The 21,054-nt window shown below is 39.8% G+C and overlaps 2 protein-coding genes across 7 annotated transcripts; one reads left to right on the top strand and one right to left on the bottom strand.

The window, feature by feature from the left end:
• Positions 1-676: 676 nt before the first annotated feature.
• Positions 677-13,400, bottom strand: cul2 (cullin 2). Of its 4 annotated transcripts, none has more exons than XM_061758743.1 (21): positions 13,300-13,400; positions 10,983-11,121; positions 10,689-10,791; positions 10,513-10,607; positions 10,171-10,276; positions 9,965-10,047; positions 9,772-9,868; positions 9,096-9,206; positions 8,287-8,449; positions 8,035-8,159; positions 6,704-6,811; positions 6,535-6,594; positions 6,311-6,439; positions 6,062-6,148; positions 5,822-5,974; positions 5,058-5,135; positions 4,907-4,973; positions 3,392-3,594; positions 2,038-2,139; positions 1,826-1,942; positions 677-1,397 (listed from the first exon to the last, which is right to left on the bottom strand). In XM_061758743.1, exons 2-21 carry the CDS (start codon positions 11,099-11,101, stop codon positions 1,266-1,268), a joined length of 2,238 nt encoding a protein of 745 aa, XP_061614727.1. In that variant the 5' UTR covers positions 11,102-11,121; positions 13,300-13,400; the 3' UTR covers positions 677-1,265. The 4 variants fall into 4 exon arrangements, with proteins under 4 accessions (XP_061614727.1, XP_061614728.1, XP_061614729.1 ...); XM_061758744.1 differs by lacking the exon at positions 13,300-13,400 and adding an exon at positions 13,152-13,287; XM_061758745.1 differs by lacking the exon at positions 13,300-13,400 and adding an exon at positions 13,047-13,066.
• Positions 13,401-15,181: 1,781 nt separating this feature from the next.
• LOC133470342 (cAMP-responsive element modulator-like) lies at positions 15,182-19,360 on the top strand. 3 transcript variants are annotated; one of them, XM_061758626.1, is made up of 4 exons: positions 15,182-15,402; positions 15,676-15,743; positions 17,033-17,162; positions 18,353-19,360. In XM_061758626.1, the coding sequence occupies exons 2-4, from the start codon at positions 15,680-15,682 to the stop codon at positions 18,495-18,497; spliced, it is 339 nt and encodes a 112-aa protein (XP_061614610.1). In that variant the 5' UTR covers positions 15,182-15,402; positions 15,676-15,679; the 3' UTR covers positions 18,498-19,360. The 3 variants fall into 3 exon arrangements, with proteins under 3 accessions (XP_061614610.1, XP_061614612.1, XP_061614611.1); XM_061758628.1 differs by lacking the exon at positions 15,676-15,743 and having other exon boundaries at positions 15,192-15,402; XM_061758627.1 differs by lacking the exon at positions 15,182-15,402 and having other exon boundaries at positions 15,713-15,808.
• Positions 19,361-21,054: the final 1,694 nt, after the last annotated feature.

The raw sequence follows: 21,054 nt of genomic DNA, 5'->3' as shown, positions 1-21,054 counted from the left end.
TGTAAACAATATGGTTCCCGTGGGTACCAGGTAGCTCCGAAGGAACCCATGAGTAGCCCACGGGCCTAAAAATGGCTCATCAGTGATGGGACATTGTAATTTCCTAGGAATGTTGTAAAAGTGATAATTGCAGAGATTTATGGACATAAACTGTTGCATATTGATATCTGTTCCGTAACTTGTTAAACCACGGTTAAGTATTGTGAGGTTCCCAAACAAAGTCTTAATTTGCTATCCTACATTGAATTTTCATAGCATGAAGTACACTGCAAAATGTGACTGAACTGTTGAGCTAGTGTGCCTTAACACATATATCCATACAATAAAAATTGTTTCAGAATATTGAGCCCTCAATACAAGCACATTCAAAACTAAGAATCCAAAACATGAATTTGCATACTATCAATTCAAATTATTAAGATGTCTTGGTGGCAGTATAAACACGTTTTGAACACAAGCGAAACTGCGTATAGTAAAAACAACCAGCAGAGTCATCGTTATTTTTGGTTCAAAATAACTTAGTACAAAGTATGAGTGTTCATTCATTAGATACTACCACATTTGCTTAAATGACACCCCCTTGTAGCTCAGTCAAAAGCTGGGTTGGACAAACTCCAATATGAAGTAGTGATAACAAAAACATATTATTGAAATAACTCTACCATTGAGACAAAACTTTAAATAAAAGCCTTGCGATTTCATTTTATTTATTTCACAAGCAGCAAGATCATGTTTGTTGTTTGTTTTGTTTTTTTACATCTGAAAGTAGATACAATTGTCAGTATACCAGTTTTATTACAATATTTTTCCTAACCAGAACATTAAAAAAAAAAAACACACAAGAACTGCAAACGTGAGAAAAGAAAACCAGCTGTTTTAAAATGCGTAGCAATCAATGCATCACTGATGCCCCAACTTACTCTTTAAGTCATTGTTTTTTTCAGTCACCTCAGAGGTCCTTCTGCTCTTTCCTGACAAACAACTACATATATAGGCATTCTCTTTGAGTCGTTTTACGCACACATAATGGGCGTGGCACTGGTGATGTTGTAAACAGCTTAAAATCAGACGGTGCGTGGAGTGGGAAGTTGTCTGGCTTTCCAGGCCTGCTTTCGTCACCATGTTGGGCTCCCAGCAGATGGCGACAGTCCCCAAAAATGGATGCGTGAGTCTGTTTTGTTATTGTTTGTTTTATGTTTTAAAACCTGTCCTGTATCTGCCACAGTCACACAGGCGAGCTTTTGTATGGCTCTCCGTCTCCATCGCTAAGCGATATAGCTGTATTCGTCTGCAGAGGTCTGGCTTCGCTCGATGTACTGCTTGTCAATGAGCACTTCTATGCACTTCTTGATCATACTGATACTGGGGTTGAACCTGGCTTTGGACTGATTGATGACCTACACACGGGGACAATTATTTTTGTGTTACAAACAGACAGCACAGGACAACTGCTGCAATTAGTACAGTGATACCTTTACTTACAAATTTAATTAGTTCCATGACCAAGCTCTATTTACAGCAAATATACTTTCCTCAATGAAATGAATTGAAATCCCATTCATCCATTCCACCCCTCTAAAAACCACATTTTAAAAAAAAGCACTGTATTTTAAAATATAAATATGTCTATCCGGCTATTTTCACTACCGCTTAAAAGGAAAATTATTGACCAAGCGACTTGAAGAAAAAAAGTCAGTCAAGGTAATAACAGCAATCAACAAAAGCCCATATATATCGACAGACCTGAATGCACTGAATTTTTATTATTATTATTTTTTTGTAAGGTTAGAGATTTGGATCACAAGCAACAAATAAATCAACCCACCTCCTGTATGAGGGCATTGTGTCTGAGCACCTTGCGGGCCTTCATGATTCTCACTATAGCAGCTTGTAAATACATTTTGCGGTCCTCGTCTACAGCACTCCTAGTCTGCTCCATCTCCTACACAGCAAAGATACAAAAGATTTTAAAAAGTTGCCTCCCTTACAATGTAGCAGTTAAGAAGATCGTTAAGCGGTTTTAGATGAGCATCAAACCTGTGGGGTGTCCTTCTGCATTGACGTCGTGATCTTGAACTTTGTCCTCTTACTAACGAATGACATATTCAGCGAAAACGTGGATTCAGCATCAATCTCCTCCTGATGGAAGAAAGAATGTCAGAGACACACTTCAATACTCTGAAATATCTGAAATGAAGTAAGAACGGCAAGGAAAGCCTGAATGATCAGACAGTGCTAACCTCAAAGTTCGACCACAATCCATTCTGTGACCAACATCTATGAAAAACACCGTTGAGCATTTATTTGATATCCAGCTTAAGGTCCATGTAATAGTACACTCTTTGTACTCACTAGTAAGCTAATTCAGTACACTGGTAGAAGGACTTGGGCGCACAAGTTCAACGATTACTAGTAAAGTTTATTCCACTACTAGTGCCTTTTGGCCTGTTAATGCGACCTTAAGCTGGATATCAAGGATATCAAATAAATGCTCAAACAGCTTTACATAAACTTCGGTTCAGTCGACTTTCAAATTAAAATTCAAGATCAATTATATATGGAATAAATCCACAGTTAAAACAGGGATATAAAACCTTTTTTAATGTAACGGCTATCATTTTAATATTATTAATAATCATATGGGCAGAGGTTACCAGATCTGCCTCACAGAGTCAAATCTCTGCATGGCTTGCCGTTGGATATTCCAGCTTCCTCCCACATTCCAAAAACATACATATAAGCTATAGTAAGTGAAGACTAAATGAGTGGTTCAACTGTTGTCACTCGCATTTCCCCATTGTTGCAAAGTCGGGACCCACTTTTATAGAAGCACAATAAAGAAAATGTATTGTTTAAAAATAGCCTCTGTATTATATTTTTTAAATTCACCAAAATTGCACAAAGTACAGCCAGAAAATATCACTTATATCCCTCTGTTTTAGAAAAGTGCAACAGTAATAGACACAATTATCTCAGTCTGCATTTTTCTTTCCCTAAAACTAAGATTTTAGAAAAGGAACGATGCAGAAAAGTGCACCTGTTAGTTTGTTCATCATTCAGTCTAAATTATTATGCTATAAAAACACAAACAATGCCATTTATTAGTTATTTGGCACCATCTGAAAGGCCCGGGAGAGGCTGTTTAAATGCCGATGGCTATTGGGTTTGCACCATTCTAGTTTTCTTTCATGCTGCGATCATATTCACGTTTGGCATATTGACAAAAGCATATTGCTTGACATGATGTCGGCTAGCCAGAGGCTGAGCTGCACTGTGTTTGTTTACGAAGTAGCGGTTTGGCTACAGCGCAAGGTAGGTCACTTCCTGTCCCATACCTCATCTGTTTAGTGTGTGAAAAATCTGGCTTTCCATCGAAGCTTGATTTCCTGACCTTTTCTGAGTTGTGGTTGAGCATCTTCACATCCAACAAAGACTTGATGGTCTTCTGTAGCTCCTTCTCGTTCATCTGGGTACCATCCTGCAGTTCTTTATATGTCACCGTCTGGCTGTTATTGAATGCGAGGAGCACAGCCATCTGATAGGTGGTCACCATAGCGACGTAGGGCTTGGACAGGTAATTCATCTTGACTTCACCTAAGGAAGAGTGGTAAACAGATAAATGGCATGAAGCTAATAACATTGATGATTACTTGTCTTCTGGTTTGTATAAAAAGCTTGGTGGTCTAAGGAGAACCTTGTCGATCATGATCTACTTTGATCTGCTCTGACATATCTGGAAAGACTTTTGGAAAATTCACTTTAACAGCATTTGCATACAAATAGTTGGATTTGCAGACTGTTTGCTCAGCCACCAAGCGAAAAAACAAAACAAAAGATAAACCATAAATAAAGTGAATTTTTGTTGCTTGGCTTTTTCTTAGACTGCGTCTGTGAGCGAGTCATTCTGCAATTCTGCCCTAATATTGCAAAAGAGAGTGGGGATAATTGACATAATAACCACTCCTACACCCAGTTTCTCTGGCCATGACTTGGCAGCTGGGCTGGCTGATGTTCCAGAGCCCCTTACAAGCAACGGCTCAACTAAACTCTCTCAAAGACATGCATGCAGAGCTGCACTGAGTTGTGTTTGATGCACAGATGAGTGTCAACTAACAGTGTTCATTTCTAATAAGTGGCACACTGTATACATGATGGCAGCACTGTGGCCGACTGGTTAGAGCGTCAGCCTCACAGTTCTGAGGACCCGGGTTCAATCCCCGGCCCCGCCTGTGTGGAGTTTGCATGTTCTCCCCGTGCCTGCGTGGGTTGTCTCCGGGCACTCCGGTTTCCTCCCACATCCCAAAAACAAGCATTAATTAGAGACTCTAAATTGCCCGTAGGCATGACTGTGAGTGCGAATGGTTGTTTGTTTCTATGTGCCCTGCGATTGGCTGGCAACCAGTTCAGGGTGTACCCCGCCTCCTGCCCGATGACAGCTGGGATAGGCTCCAGCACGCCCGCGACCCTAGTGAGGAGAAGCGGCTCAGAAAATGGATGGATGGATGTATACATGATTACTCTGTGAACACAGTGTGGGTGGAGACATTTATTTTTGGCGAGGTCTCAGCTGCACCCCATACACAAGTCCGTACAGTAAGTGTAATTTTGGTAGCTTGGTAATGAAGTGCTGCCTCCATAAGAGAAAATATAATCAATGTCGTCTTATCAGGGCTCGTGTATGCTTTGCATACATTTTTGTTTTTATTCGGGGCTCCAAGTGAAGCCACCCCTAGCTACACCCCTAATCTTCATGGTAATGAAATCAATATTCGCCATTGACCCAACAATATGTCAACATTTCGCCTCTCATCAGAGGAGGCTTCATCAGTTCATGCTCAAAGACCAGCTGTCCAAGCTTGATTCAATGCCCTGAGAATTTCCCCTCTTATGTGTGCATTTACGTTACCCGTGCAGAGGTAATGTAGCCAGGTCAGTTTCCTCCCACTGAAGTGCTGATTATAGAACAACTCAAACTGCAGGCAAATGGGATAACAGGATTACTTAACAGTGATGTTCTTTTAAGTCTTTTAAACCTCAGCTCCAATAAAAAAATGTACCATCTGGACACTCTTTTCCAGTTCTTGTGGGATGGCGAATGTGGAAGAGGGGACGTGCGTGAGTGGCCATGCTCCCGCCTGTAAACACGTGTTATATACACTTGTGTAAGATCGAGGCTGGAAGTGTTTTCTGCCGTTTTTACAGCATAGTAGTCTCATATCTAATTTCAAACTCCTGAACTACGAGGAAAAAATGATCGGCACAAATGTTGCAAGGCACTTTGTTGAATACTGTATTCAATTAAATGTACAGCTTATTGGAGATTTACATTTTGATATTGGGTCATTATTAGAGAGTTAATATGACAAATGCTATTATGGCACACTGACTTACATTTTAAAAGTGACACTTCATAGCAAAAAGCTTGCAAGCACTGGACTAGACCGTAGTACCTTACACACTGCTCCTATGCTGCTGAGTAAAAGGTGGCATAAGAGGGAAAAAGGCAACCAAGCTATTTCCCACCTTCAGCAGTAGTATTTTAGACATAATGCCAGAAGCTGGCACTGACTTTGTCATGCAACAAATTCAAACACGAATCAACGTAATTCTAAATGCAGGAATTTATGTCTGCTATGTAAAAGTGTAACAGTAATAATATGCCTTGCTGGACTCTGCAATAAAAGGAAAGGCTGATGAATTCTGAATCCATTTATAAAGTTCTGATGCACCAACTTCGCGGAAACTGATAGAAAGAAGCTAGTGGAAAGTTAAACCGAGGCATCTGGCACGTTGCATGGATCGTGAAGGGCTCCCTGCTCACCTGCAATACGTATATCTGGAAGCTGATACCCAAGTCCACTACAGTCTCCTCAGTCTTGATAAAATTGTTAAATTTGTTGTTGAGGTCAGCGCTCACACTCATGTCTGTATACATTCTGTGAAGTTTGCTCGTGAACTCGTAGCCACACGCTTGCTGTGGGAGGAACCATGAGAGTTTGTGTGTGTGCTTCATCAAGGAGTAAATACAAAATGGAATTCAAAGAGGAGCAATCAGGTTTACCTTTAGTTTGTTGATCATGGCTTCTTCTGAGTCCATTGACAAAGATAAACCGTGTATTAATCGCTTTGCTAGCATTCTGGCATAAAACTGAAAATGAGATAAAACAAGACTTCACCTTCTGAAGATACTAAATATAGACATAATTCTATTTATATCACAACTTTGAGCTTAATGGCTTCAAGGCAAGAATATAAAGTGAAAAGACAAGATAATTGAGTTAATTTAAACCTCACTCAAGGCTGTTTTCACCTTTTGAAAGATGTCTTTGTCATCTATGTACTTAAAAACAGTGATGAAGCTGGTCAGCTTGTCCTCCACTTCATTCTCAGTCATTCCCTTTGCAGACTTCTTTAGGAGATTGTCACAATATTTGGCCAGCTGCAAAGAGATACAAGAAGGAAAGTGACCCGGTCAAGGCATGAACTACAAAACTTTATCATATAAACACTATTTGCGTCTGGGTGTGCACTGACCAGTTCTGGGGCTTTACAGATGGACTTGGGCTCCCTAAAGTTCACTACAGACGTCAAGGCCTAAGAAAATATTAAGCATACAAAAAAAGTATATAAAAGTGTGTTGAAAAAGGATTTGGTGTTTTACAGTGAGTCAAACTATCCCAGGAGCCGAGCTAAAGTTTGTTACCTTATCGAGCGCACTCATGAAGTGCTGGTCTCCATTCAGAACTGTGTTAATGAGCTGAACAAATTTACTATGAACTTCTAGCACTGACTCCACAAATAGGGTCGGCATCTTGAAGAGTGTAAAAAGAAATGTCTTTAGTAAGAACCACGTTAACAGAAGAGTCACCTTTTATCTATCTACAATGGATATTGAAAATGAACGAACTCATCCTATTAAAATGATGCTCACAGGTTTTCTGGTAAAATATATAAATAAATAAAATCCATTCATTTTCTGAACCGCTGATCCTCACAAGGGTCGCGGGTGTGCTGGAGCCTATCCCAGCTAACTCTGGGTGAGAGGCGGGGTACCACCCTGAACTGGTCGCCAGCCAATCGCAGGGTACATAGAAACAACCAACCATTCACACTCACATTCACACCTACGGGCAATTTAGAGTCTTCAATTAACATACCATGCATGTTTTTGGGATGGGCGAGGAAACCGTAGTACCTGGGGAAAACCCACGGAGGCACGGGGTGAAGCTGCAAATTCCACACAGGCGAGGCGGATTTGAACCTGGGTCCTCAGAACTGTGAGGCAAATGTGCTAACTAGTCATCCATTGTGCTACCAATAAATAAAAGTACAACTAGAAATCATTAAAACTTTTCAAATCTGTTTAGGTCAACCTACAAAATTTCAGTTGGATTTAGGTCTGGAGTGGCGCATTCCAAATCTTGAATGTACCGGTTGTATTTACTAGAAAGTCACAACTCTATAGTCCAGATTCTATTTAATTTTGAATTCACAGTTTTTTGCAATTCAAGTAAATTGTGTCAGTAGAATGTGTATAATTATGTGGTGGATGAGTAAAATAAAAGGAAACAAACAACAACCAATAATAATATCATTTGATTGTATACTGAAATATATTAACCAACAGATAGTTAAGTGACTAAACAAAACAATTCCATCCACAATGAATGTACAGACCAGAGATGTGCATATTCATCAATGAATTGGTGAATTATTGAGAATAATGTCAATTGTGTGGAATTGATTGTAAATTTTTAAGAATTTGGTCTAAAAAGTACATTTAATCACCAGTGACAGTTAATCCTGTGATTTCATGGAGTTTATTTTCCTTAATGTTGAAAACCACTGCACCCAAGACACATCCAACCATCCATCCTCTATACCACTTGTTCCCATTATGGTTGTGGGTGAGCTGGAGTTTGTCCCAGCTGACTTTGTTCGAGACGTGGGGTACTGGTCACCACCGGTAGTAATTGCAGAGCATACACACCAAATATTATGAAAAGATAAATGCAGTAGTGTTGCGTTACTAACATTTTCCAGAGAAAGGTTACTGGTGCCTCGGATGCCCTCATTGTTGATATGGACCTGCAACTCCTGGATCATGTGAGGCAAACCATTAGACACGGCTCGCAAAAGTGTGTACATGTTGGCCATGTCTGGAGAAAAATACACGAGTTATTTTCTTCACACTTTAACAAATGCATGCACGTGTGTGAGCTTTAACAGCTTTGTAAAATCAACACAGTAGTACATCAGGGAGGAGGATCTATGACAAAAGCTAACCGTCTCGCTTCTCCTGCTGAATGATGTTCTGACATTCTGCGTGAAGGAACTGCAGATGGTCTGCCACCATCCTCTGCTGGCATTCATTGATGACTTTGGCATATGAACTAGGATGCAGGTACTTCCGACATCGCATCTCTTCATCTTTCAACCGCCCCAAAACCTGGAGGAAGGGATAAGAGTCAGTTTATTTTGCAATGGTCCCTGGTCTGCTCTCTAAAAAGGGCTTATAGTAGTTTTTCCTCACACTTCTCAGTGTTCACTGTCTAAACACATACTAACTAAGGAGTAAAAAGTCTCCAGGCAATAATAAAGCAGGTTAGATACAGTAAATGTGGATGAACCAGTTAAAACAACATGGGACTATGGACTTGTTGCTGCCCTTTTACTGTAATATTAAATGTAAATATTCAGCGAACACTACACTCATCAATATCTGGTGATGCTTACACGTTGAAGAGAACAGGAGATAAAAAAACTATTAAAATGACAAAAGTCAATGACAATGAGTGTAAGCGTGAGCGAGAAAGACAGCGAGACAGAGAGAGAGAGAGAGAGACAGAGAGAGAGAGAGCCAGCCTTGGGTTCATAGTGAAGATAATACTCCATATAAACCTCTTTTGACATCAGATGAACGTGACTTTACACACACAGTCTCTGAGTAAATTTAAAATACACACAGATCCAAATTCACTGGATGATAGATGGAAACAATTAAAAACAGGGCAAGGTTAAAAAAACAGGTTTAGAGTGGCTCACACAGGAACTGAAAAAGCATTCCTTTACTGGCATCGACTGAAAGTGCCTACCTTCTCCATATACTGTGAGCAGTTGGATTCCTGGAGTAAATTTGAAGCTTCCTGTTTGTAATACTCTCCCGTTTTTGTCACAAACTGCCCTTCGAAGATTTCTTGATAAAACTGCAGCACAAGACCAGATAGGATTTATGCATACAAACAAAATCACTGGTCTGAATGAGCACCTGCTGTACATTTTGTGTGTAATACATTCATCTATTTTTTATACTGCATGTTCTCATTTGGGTGTGGCTAAGCCAGAGCCTATAGCAGCTGACTTTGGGCGACAGCCGGAGTATACCCTACACTGTCAATAGTGGGCTTCATATCGACAAACCATTTACACTAACAGTCATCCCTATGGGGAATTTAGTCTTTAATTAGATAGAAAATGCATTATTTTGAAACGTGAGAGGAAGCCGGCGCATCCGAAGAAAACCCACGCAAACACGGGGGGAGAATATTCAAACCCGACACGTTTCTGATTCTAATGAAGGACAGAGGTGAGATTCAAACCCAGAACCTCAGAGCTGTGAGTCAAGCATGCTAACAATTAGACCACTGTGCTGCCCGATGATAATACATATCAATTAAATTAATCAGGGGCATGACGTAATACCACATACAAGATGTGGCAAAACGCTATGACCAAAACTTTTGAAAGTTGAAAATCACCTCACATTCTCACCTTCAGTGGAAACTTCTTCTTGTATTGCTCCACGTGAACAAAAGAGTTAATGACCCCGTGGATCACTTTCTGGTTGGGGTTCTCACCACAACGGTCACTGCAGGGACAAAGGAGGAATTTTGGTCTGAGCTTCTGACTATACTTGGTCTGTATTTCCAGTGGCTGAGATTGTTTGAGAATTGAGAACTATTACTTTTTTATTTCATTCAGCAACATCCGGATCAGAATGGCTTGAAGAGGCTCAATCATTAGCTTCCTCCACATATCAAGCGCCAACTATAGTGCCAAATTAAAATAGTTCATTATTGGAGCAACAATTAAATCTCATTTGACCAAGATCACCCAAATGGCCATTGCATTGAAAAATTATTGTAGCTTGTCTGCTGTATCAGTCAGTACCTCGCCGATTTCCATGAGTGGCTCATTCATGTCCACTCCCCCGTAGCCATACTGAAGGTCTGCCTCTGTAAGTTTGTTCTTCTTAATGAACTGCGTATTTAGATACCTGGAGAGGGAAAGAAACAAAGAATTTTGGGTAGAGGTTAGAAAAAAATATATATATTATTGTTTTTTTTTTTTTTAAATAAAGGTTACAGTTGGGGATGACTCAGGTATCCACCCAACTCATCCCTTGGTTATCCAACATACAGTATATGTGTGATGTAAATGGAGCAAAATAGACTTTTAAACTGTATGGAAAATAAAGATAGTGGTGAACAGAAGAGAAGACGACAGTGTTACCTGTACAAGCAGTCCATGTAGTCTGCCCCTTTGCTGTATTCATCCCAGTACCTGTGGTACATCACTAAAACCTTCTCTTCCGATTCCAAGACTTTCTAAGATGCAAGCACAGGCAGGACAAATGTTAGAAACAACCACATGTAGTAGGAACACTTCAGATTTGGCGTTCAGTTTACCTTGTACAAATTCCGAACATGATTTTCTAGAAAGACCTTCGTTTCAGTATATAATCTTTCACCTAAAGGCTCAGGATATGCAACACACAAGGCATAAATATCACTGGGGTCAAAGTTTAGGAAATGTAGGCTTCTGTATGTTGAATGGTAGAAGTAGGACACCGATAAACTTTACAAAATTTGTAAAAGGATGTGATTTTTTTTTTCTTTTCATTTTTGCTGAATGATTCTTAATAAATAAATGCATTCCTCACTCACTAATATTAAACACAAACCACATTTCGGATAGGATACGAGAAACGGTCATTCCACGTTGCTCTCTCCACATAGTCAAGCATCACAACTGCCTTGATTGTCGTGAGTAATTTGTTCCATGTCTCGTCGAAATCCACCACCCGTGGCTTCAAGGACATTGTGCAGCCTTTCAATTAGCCTGATAAAAAAGGAAAACAAAATAATTAAACTTATACAAGCCAATATATAACAGATGCATGTTTTGTTGCTGGTTTTGGATGTTTTCCCTGTGTCTGCATCAGTATCTTGACACTCCAAGATACAGAAGCTATGAGCTATAGAAGTCAACTGTTTCCATGCTGAGTTCAGTCAGACTATTGTTATAGCACATTTAATAAATGTATTTGAACTAACTGTACGACTATTATTGTCTCAGTGTACATGGACTGGAGAGGAATTCATATCTTGGCCACATTATTATGCATACACAGCTACTGGTACATTATTATATGATCATTTTAATTCTGAATTTGTTATTATTTTTTTGCACTGGCCTACCAAAGTCAATTCCTTGTTTGTGTTGGACACATTTTAAGCAATAAATGTGATTCCCATTCTGATAGGTGGCGCCTTGCCCCATTTCAGCCTCTTAATCCAGTGCAACATCCAAGGTCAAACACAATCTGTACCCGGGACGCTGGTTGACGACCACTGATTTGTTCAGATTTAGAAACAAAAGACAACTTCTTCTATAGCTGGCACCAGCATTCTTCGGCAACATCTACTGATGCACCAACAAAACTCTCCCCAGTACCACTATGGTAACAATACACAAGCATACAGTAGGCGCCTGTAGACAGAGTGATCAAGACAACTCAGCACATCAGACGATCATAGTTCCTGTCTCTACGAGAACTCCATCGGAGACCAGCAACATAACAGGACGTTTCCTACTAGGGATGGGCATAACAATCAAGTAACTGATCAATAAGAATTATGTTGATTGTGTCAAACAAATTAGGAAACATGGGAAATAAAGATACTTACACATGTGCATGATTTTGTTCAATGCAACACATGCATGGAAAGAGCATTTGGAGACACACTTTCCCCACTCATTCAAAATAATTTTTATCCATCCATCCATTTCCTCCACCTCTTGTCCTCATTTGGGTAACAGGTAATTGGAGCCTATCCCAGGTGACTTCAGGCAATAGGTGGGGCAAACCTTGCACTGGTTGCCAGTCATCCTTCCATTCGTCCATTTTAGAAAACTAATCATTTATTGGTCAATTTTCCACACAGTCAATCGAACAAATTTAGTCAAATGCCCATCATAAGTTCCTCCTCTCGGGTTTGAATCCCAAACCAAACCAAAATATAGGAATTGGGTTTGGTCGATGCATCCTGAGCATCACTGCCGTGCCCATAAGCAAGGCAGTCATCCCCCCCAACTGGTTGGAGAAATATTTTACTCCAGCATCTCACTCACATAGCATCCACCACGCAGACTGGGTTCTATCACAATGTGTATGTAAAATACAGAAATAATGATTGCATTTAAATTTTAGGATTAAAGCCAGTATAACAAATATATTGGGTCTGCTTAATACAACTATCCTGCATAAACAACCAATATTTTTATCATCATAATAAAACATGTTATTAATGCATTTGACAGTGATGGCTTTGAAGCCTTTAAACCCTTTGTATCCTAAACACTTGACTTTGGATTTGGAGGGGGGAAATGTTCAAATCCCTCGACTGAATTAAAACATCTGGACTAGTTACTGGAAAGATGCAAATGTACTTCCTGAGCAGTGTCGATATGCCCTTGAGCAAAGCACCCATCCCTCAAACTGCTCAGGGCATTGAACTGCCCGACTGTGTATCGCAATGCATGCAACAAAAATATATAGCAGAATGAAACGTTATTTAGCCTTCTTGGTTTAAAATAGTGCAATAAATGATTATTTTATTTTTTTTTTACAAAAACGTCAACTACTAGCTTGCTAGCCAGCTACTTCTTAACGGCCGGTTGTTTATTCACGTTTGTACAACATGACGTGTGCCGTTAACTTCTCAGAATAACAGAAGGGGCACCCAAGTAAAGTTACCAACTACCTGAATGTCAATCCCAAAAAAAGGATGGCTGCCGAACAAGCTAACTAGCATCTCCTTAGCATGCTGCTCATTTCCACTGCAAGGCACCAGCTAACAGCTAGTTACCTAGCAGGAAGCTACAGGCGGCGTAGCTGTCGCTAGCAAATGGTCTTCTACTTTGCGGTGTCCCTCGTTTGGCACTGACAGCCCAGAAAAACATGCTGCTGAAATTACACGAACCATGTCCAACGATAAAAGTCTGAATTGTACCTACCACTGTACAGTAAATCCTTGCTATAAAACTCAAGTTTCTACGCTGTCACAGGATTGATGTGTCTCACTGCGCTGCCTCTGGGATTAAACCATTTTCTTACACGGGGGTGTCGTACGAGTCCGTAAATTGGTCTCCACATTAGTTTTGTTTTCCAGTGAAGCATGCATTTATTATTATTATTTTTTTAAATAGCTATTAGTAGCTCATCCACTTATAAGGATTCAAAGAGGCCGAATAAACGGTTTAAGACGTGAGAGCAAATATAAATCTATGGTAGCGCCCAAAACTACGGAAAGCTCATAGGAATTGAGTCCGAGGAGAAGCTTGTCGAGATATCAGTTAAAAACCCATTACCAGAAATTGCATATTAACTATGCATGCCTGATTAACTTTAGCGGCTGTTTATTTTATTTTTATGCCGCCGGAAAACAATGACATTTCTACGGGGAAATTGTTTCTCAAACGTGATGTCCTCAGTTCAATAAAATAATATGAGAAGAGAGCGATCATGGAGATGGGCCATCATTAGTCATTTAACATTTATTAAATGACTATATAATTATTCATCAGACTCGTTATTAAAAAATACAATTAAAAAACATAAACACCGAAGAAATTATGAATGAATGAATAATTAAATGCTAACATTTAAATTAAATATACAATACATACGATTAAATCAAAACGTATAATAAATTACTGCAATAGTAGGCTAATATGATCAATTTCAGAGGGGTAGAGGGACAATTACATCATAGGAAACGCACTTCAAAACATACAACAGGGGTGACTCGGGGGAGGTCCAAGCCAATGTTCACCATAAAACAGGTTTTATGTTATTTAGGAGAGTTTCATTTGTTCATGGACAGAAACTTGAAAATGGTTCCTACTCTTCTGCATTTATAACTTCAATTAGCAAGAAATTAGCAAATTAGCATTTGCTTCATTCATGCTGAGTAATAAGGTGCATATTTTAAGCAGGAAAACAGTATTACCACAGTAATACAGCAAAAAAAAAAAAAAGGTTAGTTCTGTTAGGTCTAGAGTATTCTCACATGACGACAGCAGAGGGAGTGAGCTGCCTCCATTATGAACGTGGGCCCACTGAGACATACAATTGTGTTCAAAATGATAGCAGTCCAACATGACTAACCAGATCAATCACTCTTTTTGGTCGAAATTATATTACTACGTCACAAATAATTTGCCAGTGGGTTTAGAGTCATAAAAAATAAGACGAATCAACATTCATGATATGCATGATCATGAATCTGTGTAATTGAAAAAATTGAAAGGATGATGTTCAAATTAATAGCAGTGTGGAATTCAGTTAGTGAGGTAATTGACTATGTGGAAGAAGAAAAAAAACAGGTGTCAATAAGGAGGCCCTTATTCAAGGATGAAGCCAATGAGTACTGTAACATTTAGAAGACTCCAGTTCCAACAAGACAACTACCTCAAACACAAGCAAGGAGCATCTTTGTTCCTGACCAACAAAATCACAATATAACTAAATATTAGTTTAGTAATTCACAGGAATGATAAACAAAGTAATCTGTTTTTAGAGTACATATATGACTTTGCATAGAAAAATGCAGGTACAGTATATATCAAGATATAGTTTCATTTGGACAGTAAAAATGTGTTTAAACAGCACCATGATTTACAGTTTAAATAGCTTGAATACCTAGAGAAAACCCATGCAAGCACAGGGAAAATATGCAAACTCCATGCACGAGGGCCTGTGTCAACTGTGAGGCAGAGATGCTAACAACTATTTCATCTTACTGCCCCCCCGAGCCTCCAAAAAAAACCAAAAAAAAACATATTAATTAACCTTGAGTGTTTAATGAAGTTCTAAAGATTCAAACAGTGAACATACCATGAAAGAAACCCCCCTCCCCACAGGACAGCCACTGACTCACTGACAGTGAGCAGCACTGTCGACATTGGAGGCCAGTGATGTCAGTGCCTCTAATTGTATGTTCCGCTGCAGGCTGTGGTAATATTTTAGTCCGAGTGAAGACGCGGGAAGGGACACACTCTCTTGAAACTCCTGGAAGTAGAAAACCATGGCTGTAACTGGGGATGACACAGAAACAGGTAGGTTTCTTCATCTATGTTACTTCACTAAAACAGAAGCTTTTTTGTTTCATCCAATAATAACCAGTTTTTGTTTTTGTTTTTCCTGTAAAGTATTTTTATTTTTGGTAGCAGAAATAAAACCTGAAAGTTGGAACACAAAACATATTCATGTATTAGACATTTAATACACTGTAATCCATTTTTAAATAGAAGAAATATTTCCTTCAGTTAGGCTTACATTTTGAAAGTGTCATCTTTTGTTTCTTTTTGTACTCTCTCCCTCTCCTTCAGTGAAATGCTTCAGTGCTCTGCCCACGCAAAGCAAATAGCAGTAGTTGCTGACGTCACTGCTGTTACTGGTAAAGGTCTCCTCAGTATGTAATGCAGCGAGTAAGATGGAGACTGACGTCAGTGGCGAGCCTTGGTGTGATTCTATTCATTCAGTTCCTTTCACTTACCAGTGTGTCACAGAATTATTCACCCATGTGTTGCATGTGAAGAAGCAAAGAGAGTTTTGCCACTGAAACAATGAATTGGAGGAAATATACATTAGAAAAGAAGGCCACATCCAAAGGATGATTACAAGGAATGATGTTGACAGTGACTTTACTGTGTTGGGAGAGACAACAGAAAAAAAGGGGAAAAAAACAAGCCCCCAAATCCTTGTTGTTTCATTTGTGTGATTGTGTGACCATGCAAAGATTCTATTGTTGGGAAATGTTCCTTGCCTGTGATTGGCTGGCGACCAGTTCAGGGTGTACCCCGCCTCCCGCCCGAAGCTAGCTGGGATAGGCTCCAGCACGCCCGCGACCCTTGTGAGGATAAGCAGTACAGAAAATGAAATGTTCCTTGCATCCACATTGTCGCCACATCCATGATGACAAGGGATGATGTTGACTGAGACTTTACTGTGTTGGGAGAGACAACAGAAAAAATAAATAAATAAAATTTTTGGCTCCAGATTTCAATTTAAAGAAGGCGAATTTAGGCAGCACATTGTACGAGGTGGGGGTCATATGTCTGTCTCACAGCTTCGCGGTAAAATTTCTCCTTGGGCCCTCCTGCTTACAGTAGCGCATGTCCTCGCTGTGCTTTCATGGGTTTATCTACTCCAACTTTCTCACATATTCCTAAAACATGCGTTACAGGTTACTCGACGACTCTACTGCACGCGTGCATGGTTGCGTGTCTATTCGTGCCCTGTGATTGGCGACCAGTCCTGGGTGTACTGCCTCTTGCCCAAAGTCAGATGGGATGGCTCCAGCACACCTGTGACCCTAATGAATACAAGCTATATAGAAAATAGATGGATGGATGGCTGGAATACAAAATTAGTCATGGGTCATGTTCACATTGTTATATTTCCTCACGAAACACTGTGTTGTAAGGTACAACTGTTTTTGGCAAGTCACCCATGTAGACAAGATTAAAGTCCATTTTCTACACTGTATGTGTGATCGTGTGCAGGGTTAATGCAATGGCAAGAGTCAATACTAGTACTGGACTAGTTGGCAGTCAATCAGACGGCAATTGTGAATGTGGCATAGTGTGAATCGAACCCGTGCAAGCCACACAAAAATGATCTATGTGAATGACTATACTGCAAATAGTGGGGTGGTTAAAGTCCAAACCTGTTATGCTTCTACAGGCTCTGCAGGTGAGCTCACTGGCACCAGCTCCATCCTCACGCTGGCTGTGGCACAGACTAGCACTTACAGCTCTCAGAAGCCTTCCGAGGATGTGTCACAGAAGAGGGAACAGCGCTTGATGAAGAATAGGTATATCTGTATTATTGGTTGCCTTTTCACAGGTCAGCATTGAATATTAGCTGTTCAAGACACATCATAACAGTTAGTAATGGCAATTTCAGTTAGTGAATTTGATTTTCAATCTTGAAGTACCAAAATTGCAAAACATTTAATGATTATATTTTGGTATAATTACATATTGGGGTTGGTGATGGCCTTTAAGAGTCAAATTTCCACCAATCTGCCCAGTCCAATTTACACATTTTTATTCTTTCATTGTCAAACATTGCGAGAATCCTCAGTTCTGTGCAACATTAGGAATAACATATATTACTCACAAAAGGTTCTATAGGATTTTTGACTTTTGGGTGACATTTCAGAATTAACCTAAAACTTTATTTGATATTCTCCAAACGTTTGAATACACGTCCAATGTTTCAGTAACTTTGCACAACTGGGTGTTCTCTAACAAGCTGAGCAGCAAAATTCACAATATTTGCTCGGACGAATACATTTCCTGGTTCAATTAGAATTAGTATTTCATCATTCCTCTTGATCATGCTGTATTTACATTTTAAAATCATGTGTGTGATGTGCACCTTTGCTTGGCTACAATACCCTTTTTCAGGAATGGAAATTTCCAATCAGCATTCACTTTCCTTTTTGTGTGTCAGTTTTACAGTAAAAAGCTTGACAAAAGCATGCTTTGTCTCTCACTTGGAGAACTATGCAAGGGAGGGTCTTCTTTTCATTTCCTCAAAGTGGTGTTATACAATAGTCTCCCATTTCTTGACAGCTGGGGAGAGAGTGAGAACAGGCACTAAAGATGTGCTTTGGTAAGTTTTTGTGTGTTTTAAAAATGCATTTAATGTGTTTAAAGTGTGTGGAAAGGGTAAAATTTTTTTAAAACTGTTATTTTATATGGTCGGTCTGTATTGCGGATTTTCACCTATTGCAGGTGGAGCATAGGATAGTCTACAGCTCACCCATCATCCTAAACAGGATCAGCGCCTCAGAAAATGGTTGCATTGAGAAATCATCCAGCCTTCTCTTCGTTACAGTCTTAATGCAAGCAATTAGAACTATTAATTTTGACTCGTGTCTTCTCGTCATAAGAAAACATTGTATGTCCTCTTCCACAATGTGTAACGTGATTAATGGCTTGAATAAGTTGACTTTTATCTTCGGGAATGGGATAATAAACCTGTGTCTTTTTCCAGGGAAGCTGCCCGGGAGTGTCGACGAAAGAAGAAAGAGTATGTTAAATGCCTGGAAGATCGTGTGGCGGTGCTCGAAAATCAAAACAAGACTCTGATTGAGGAGCTTAGAGCCATGAAAGACATCTATCGACACAAAATGGAGTGATCTTTTTCCTCTGGAAGATGGGAAGAAAAGAAAGGACGAACATCCACAAAACCCACTGTAAAAAAGTTGTGCCAAACAAACCCCCAAATCCCTGTTGTTTCATTTGTGTGATTTCAGTGTTTCTCTCACACACCAACATCAGCTAACACAACATGTCACTCTTCAAGATCATGTGTGTTGAAAGAAGGATGAGAAAGAATGAACCATGCAAAGATTCAATTGTTGGGAAATGTTCCTTGCCTGTGATTGGCTGGCGACCAGATCAGGGTTTTCCCTGCCTCCCGCCAGAAGCTAGCTTGGATAGATAGGCTCCAGCACACACACGACCCTTGTGAGGATAAGCGGTACAGAAAATGAAATGTTCCTTGCATCCACATTGCCTCCACTTGCTGTATATTCTACTATGTTACATTCACATTTGACCTTGATTTGATCCTAAGTAGGACAAAGCCAGGGATTGTTGATATATTCTTCAATTGAGCTTTTTTTGATGATGATTTTTTTTTTTTTTTAAACCAAACATCCAATGTAATTTAGATCCCCAGGGATCAGTGCAGCACAATGGGTGTTTATTCTACAGTACTACTATTCTTCTTATTCATTGCTCTGCTTTCCCCCTCTTGTGTTTAAATACCAGTCATTGGTTTGTTGGCTAAAAAGAAAGTGCATCACATCTCATTTAGAGTCCCCTGGGGGCCTGGCCTGAGACATGGATGATGCAGACACTGGGCACATTCAGTCCCCTTGCCTCTACCTTGGGGACTGGTCGGGGCACTCCGGTCGGTCTCGGGGACCGCCCTAGGTCCTGGGGAGTAGGTGGCGTCTCCCTGTCTGAGTCCCCCGCGGCACAGCAACTCCATACACCAGGTGACTTAACATGCATGTGACATGGTGCCCATTCCCTCATAAGTTCCATAGACACGCTATAGACCTTAATTGCTTGTGCTGGGAAAACTAACATTAACACAGGTTGTATTAGGATATCAACTCACAAGTTCTTACAGGTGTTCAGACACTAAAGAAGAAGAAGAATCATCTTTTATTGTCATGAACATGCATGCATGCACACGAAATTTGTTCTCTGCATTTAACCCATCACAGTGAACACATACACATGTTAGTGGAACACACTGGAGCAGGGGGCAGCTGAAGCGCCCGGGGAAAGCATTCCACCACACCGCTAATCAGTTGCAGTGCTTTGCTCATGTCCCACATCCTGTCCTACCCTGCCCTTTTCTGTCCTCTCTCATCTTTTCCGATTGGTTAGGTGTTGGATGTCCTCACTTGGTGTACCCCCGTCCACAAATAAGAATGTGATTTGACTTTGTAATGTTACTTGTAGTCAAATAGCTAGCTTGTCCGTTCTGTCCTTCAGTCTGTCTCCTAAAACCCTTTTCTGTCCCGCTGCATTTTCAATAAACATCAGAATAATTAAAACATTTAAAAAAAAATAAACAGAGGGGTTTCAAACTCCCCTGTTGCACAGCAAAACAAAATTCCAACACAAAAAGCATACAGATCCACCATTCGGCATGGCCATGTAGCTGAACAGGACAGGTTCATACTTCATTAAAATAATTCATCCTGCTTTTACAAACAAATAACAAAGCCTGCTTAACCTGTCAAATTTAGGACCAATGCACAATTGATGAAGGAGAACAAACAATCCATCTTACCTATATATGTTTCTGATTTAGAAATTATTTATTTGTGAAATCGTTTATCTATTGTGATTTCATTTTTTTTAACAACTAAATATGAATATATGTCTTCTCTATGATTATACTCTGGCTTTAAAATCAATGTTTCAGGTCATCGGGTCTAATCCATTTTTCATATACTTATACTAAAGCTGCATTAATGTTAATGTTATTCGGGAAATTTACAATGTATAATTTTAGGTTTACATTACCAAAAGGTGACACTCAAATAATTGGTTCACTCTTATACCTGCAGCATACTGTCGAGTGAACACAGTAACATCGTATTTATTTAGGGTTAACAATCCTCACCAGACGGTAGCGCTGTTGTATGAACAGGTTGTAGGTGACAACCTCGGTAAACAAGGAAGAAGAGGAGAAACTGGAGGAGTGGGGGGGAGGACCAAGACCTCGCCTCTAGCGGGTTGACCCGTTGCTGGAATACGTAAGGACGTCCGCCATATTGAATGTGTCTGAGCTTCTTGTAAACTAATGCAAGTCAATGGACAAATTAATAATGCGACATTCTACAAAATGCAGAAAGTTAATGCCTCTCTCTCTCTCGCTCTCTCTCTCTCTCTCTCTATATATATATATATATATATATATTAATATACAGTAATTTATATAAACTTAGCAACTTTTAATTTCAATGACTAGAGACAGACTAGCACAGAACCCTTACCTTGTGACAGCTATTTCGGTTTTGCATTACGGGTTTCACGTATATGCGGGAGTTCACTGTATTAGCCACAGTCAGAAAACTTTATGAACAAAATAAATGTAAACTTCACTCTGACACATTCAATATGGCGGCATCGCTGCCGTACGATTCCGCGCCAATGCTGTGTCTAGGT

Source organism: Phyllopteryx taeniolatus, chromosome 20 (genome assembly GCF_024500385.1).
Source record: "Phyllopteryx taeniolatus isolate TA_2022b chromosome 20, UOR_Ptae_1.2, whole genome shotgun sequence".
NCBI classification, from domain to species: Eukaryota; Metazoa; Chordata; class Actinopteri; order Syngnathiformes; family Syngnathidae; genus Phyllopteryx; species Phyllopteryx taeniolatus.
Note: the sequence above shows the minus strand (reverse complement) of the source record. Positions and strands in the feature narration are given on the sequence as shown.

What these genes read in the sequence shown, in the direction of transcription:
- cul2 (XM_061758743.1), bottom strand. Translation starts at nt 11,101, where the DNA reads ATGTCCTTGAAGCCACGGGTGGTGGATTTCGACGAGACATGGAACAAA. An exon ending in GCTCACAGTATATGGAGAAG is followed by an intron (nt 8,450 to 9,095) that starts GTAGGCACTTTC and finishes CCCTTCCTCCAG; the next exon opens with GTTTTGGGGCGGTTGAAAGA. An exon ending in TCATGAGTGCGCTCGATAAG is followed by an intron (nt 6,595 to 6,703) that starts GTAACAAACTTT and finishes ATATTTTCTTAG; the next exon opens with GCCTTGACGTCTGTAGTGAA.
- LOC133470342 (XM_061758626.1), top strand. Translation starts at nt 15,680, where the DNA reads ATGCTTCAGTGCTCTGCCCACGCAAAGCAAATAGCAGTAGTTGCTGAC. An exon ending in TGACGTCACTGCTGTTACTG is followed by an intron (nt 15,744 to 17,032) that starts GTAAAGGTCTCC and finishes ATGCTTCTACAG; the next exon opens with GCTCTGCAGGTGAGCTCACT. An exon ending in CAGCGCTTGATGAAGAATAG is followed by an intron (nt 17,163 to 18,352) that starts GTATATCTGTAT and finishes GTCTTTTTCCAG; the next exon opens with GGAAGCTGCCCGGGAGTGTC.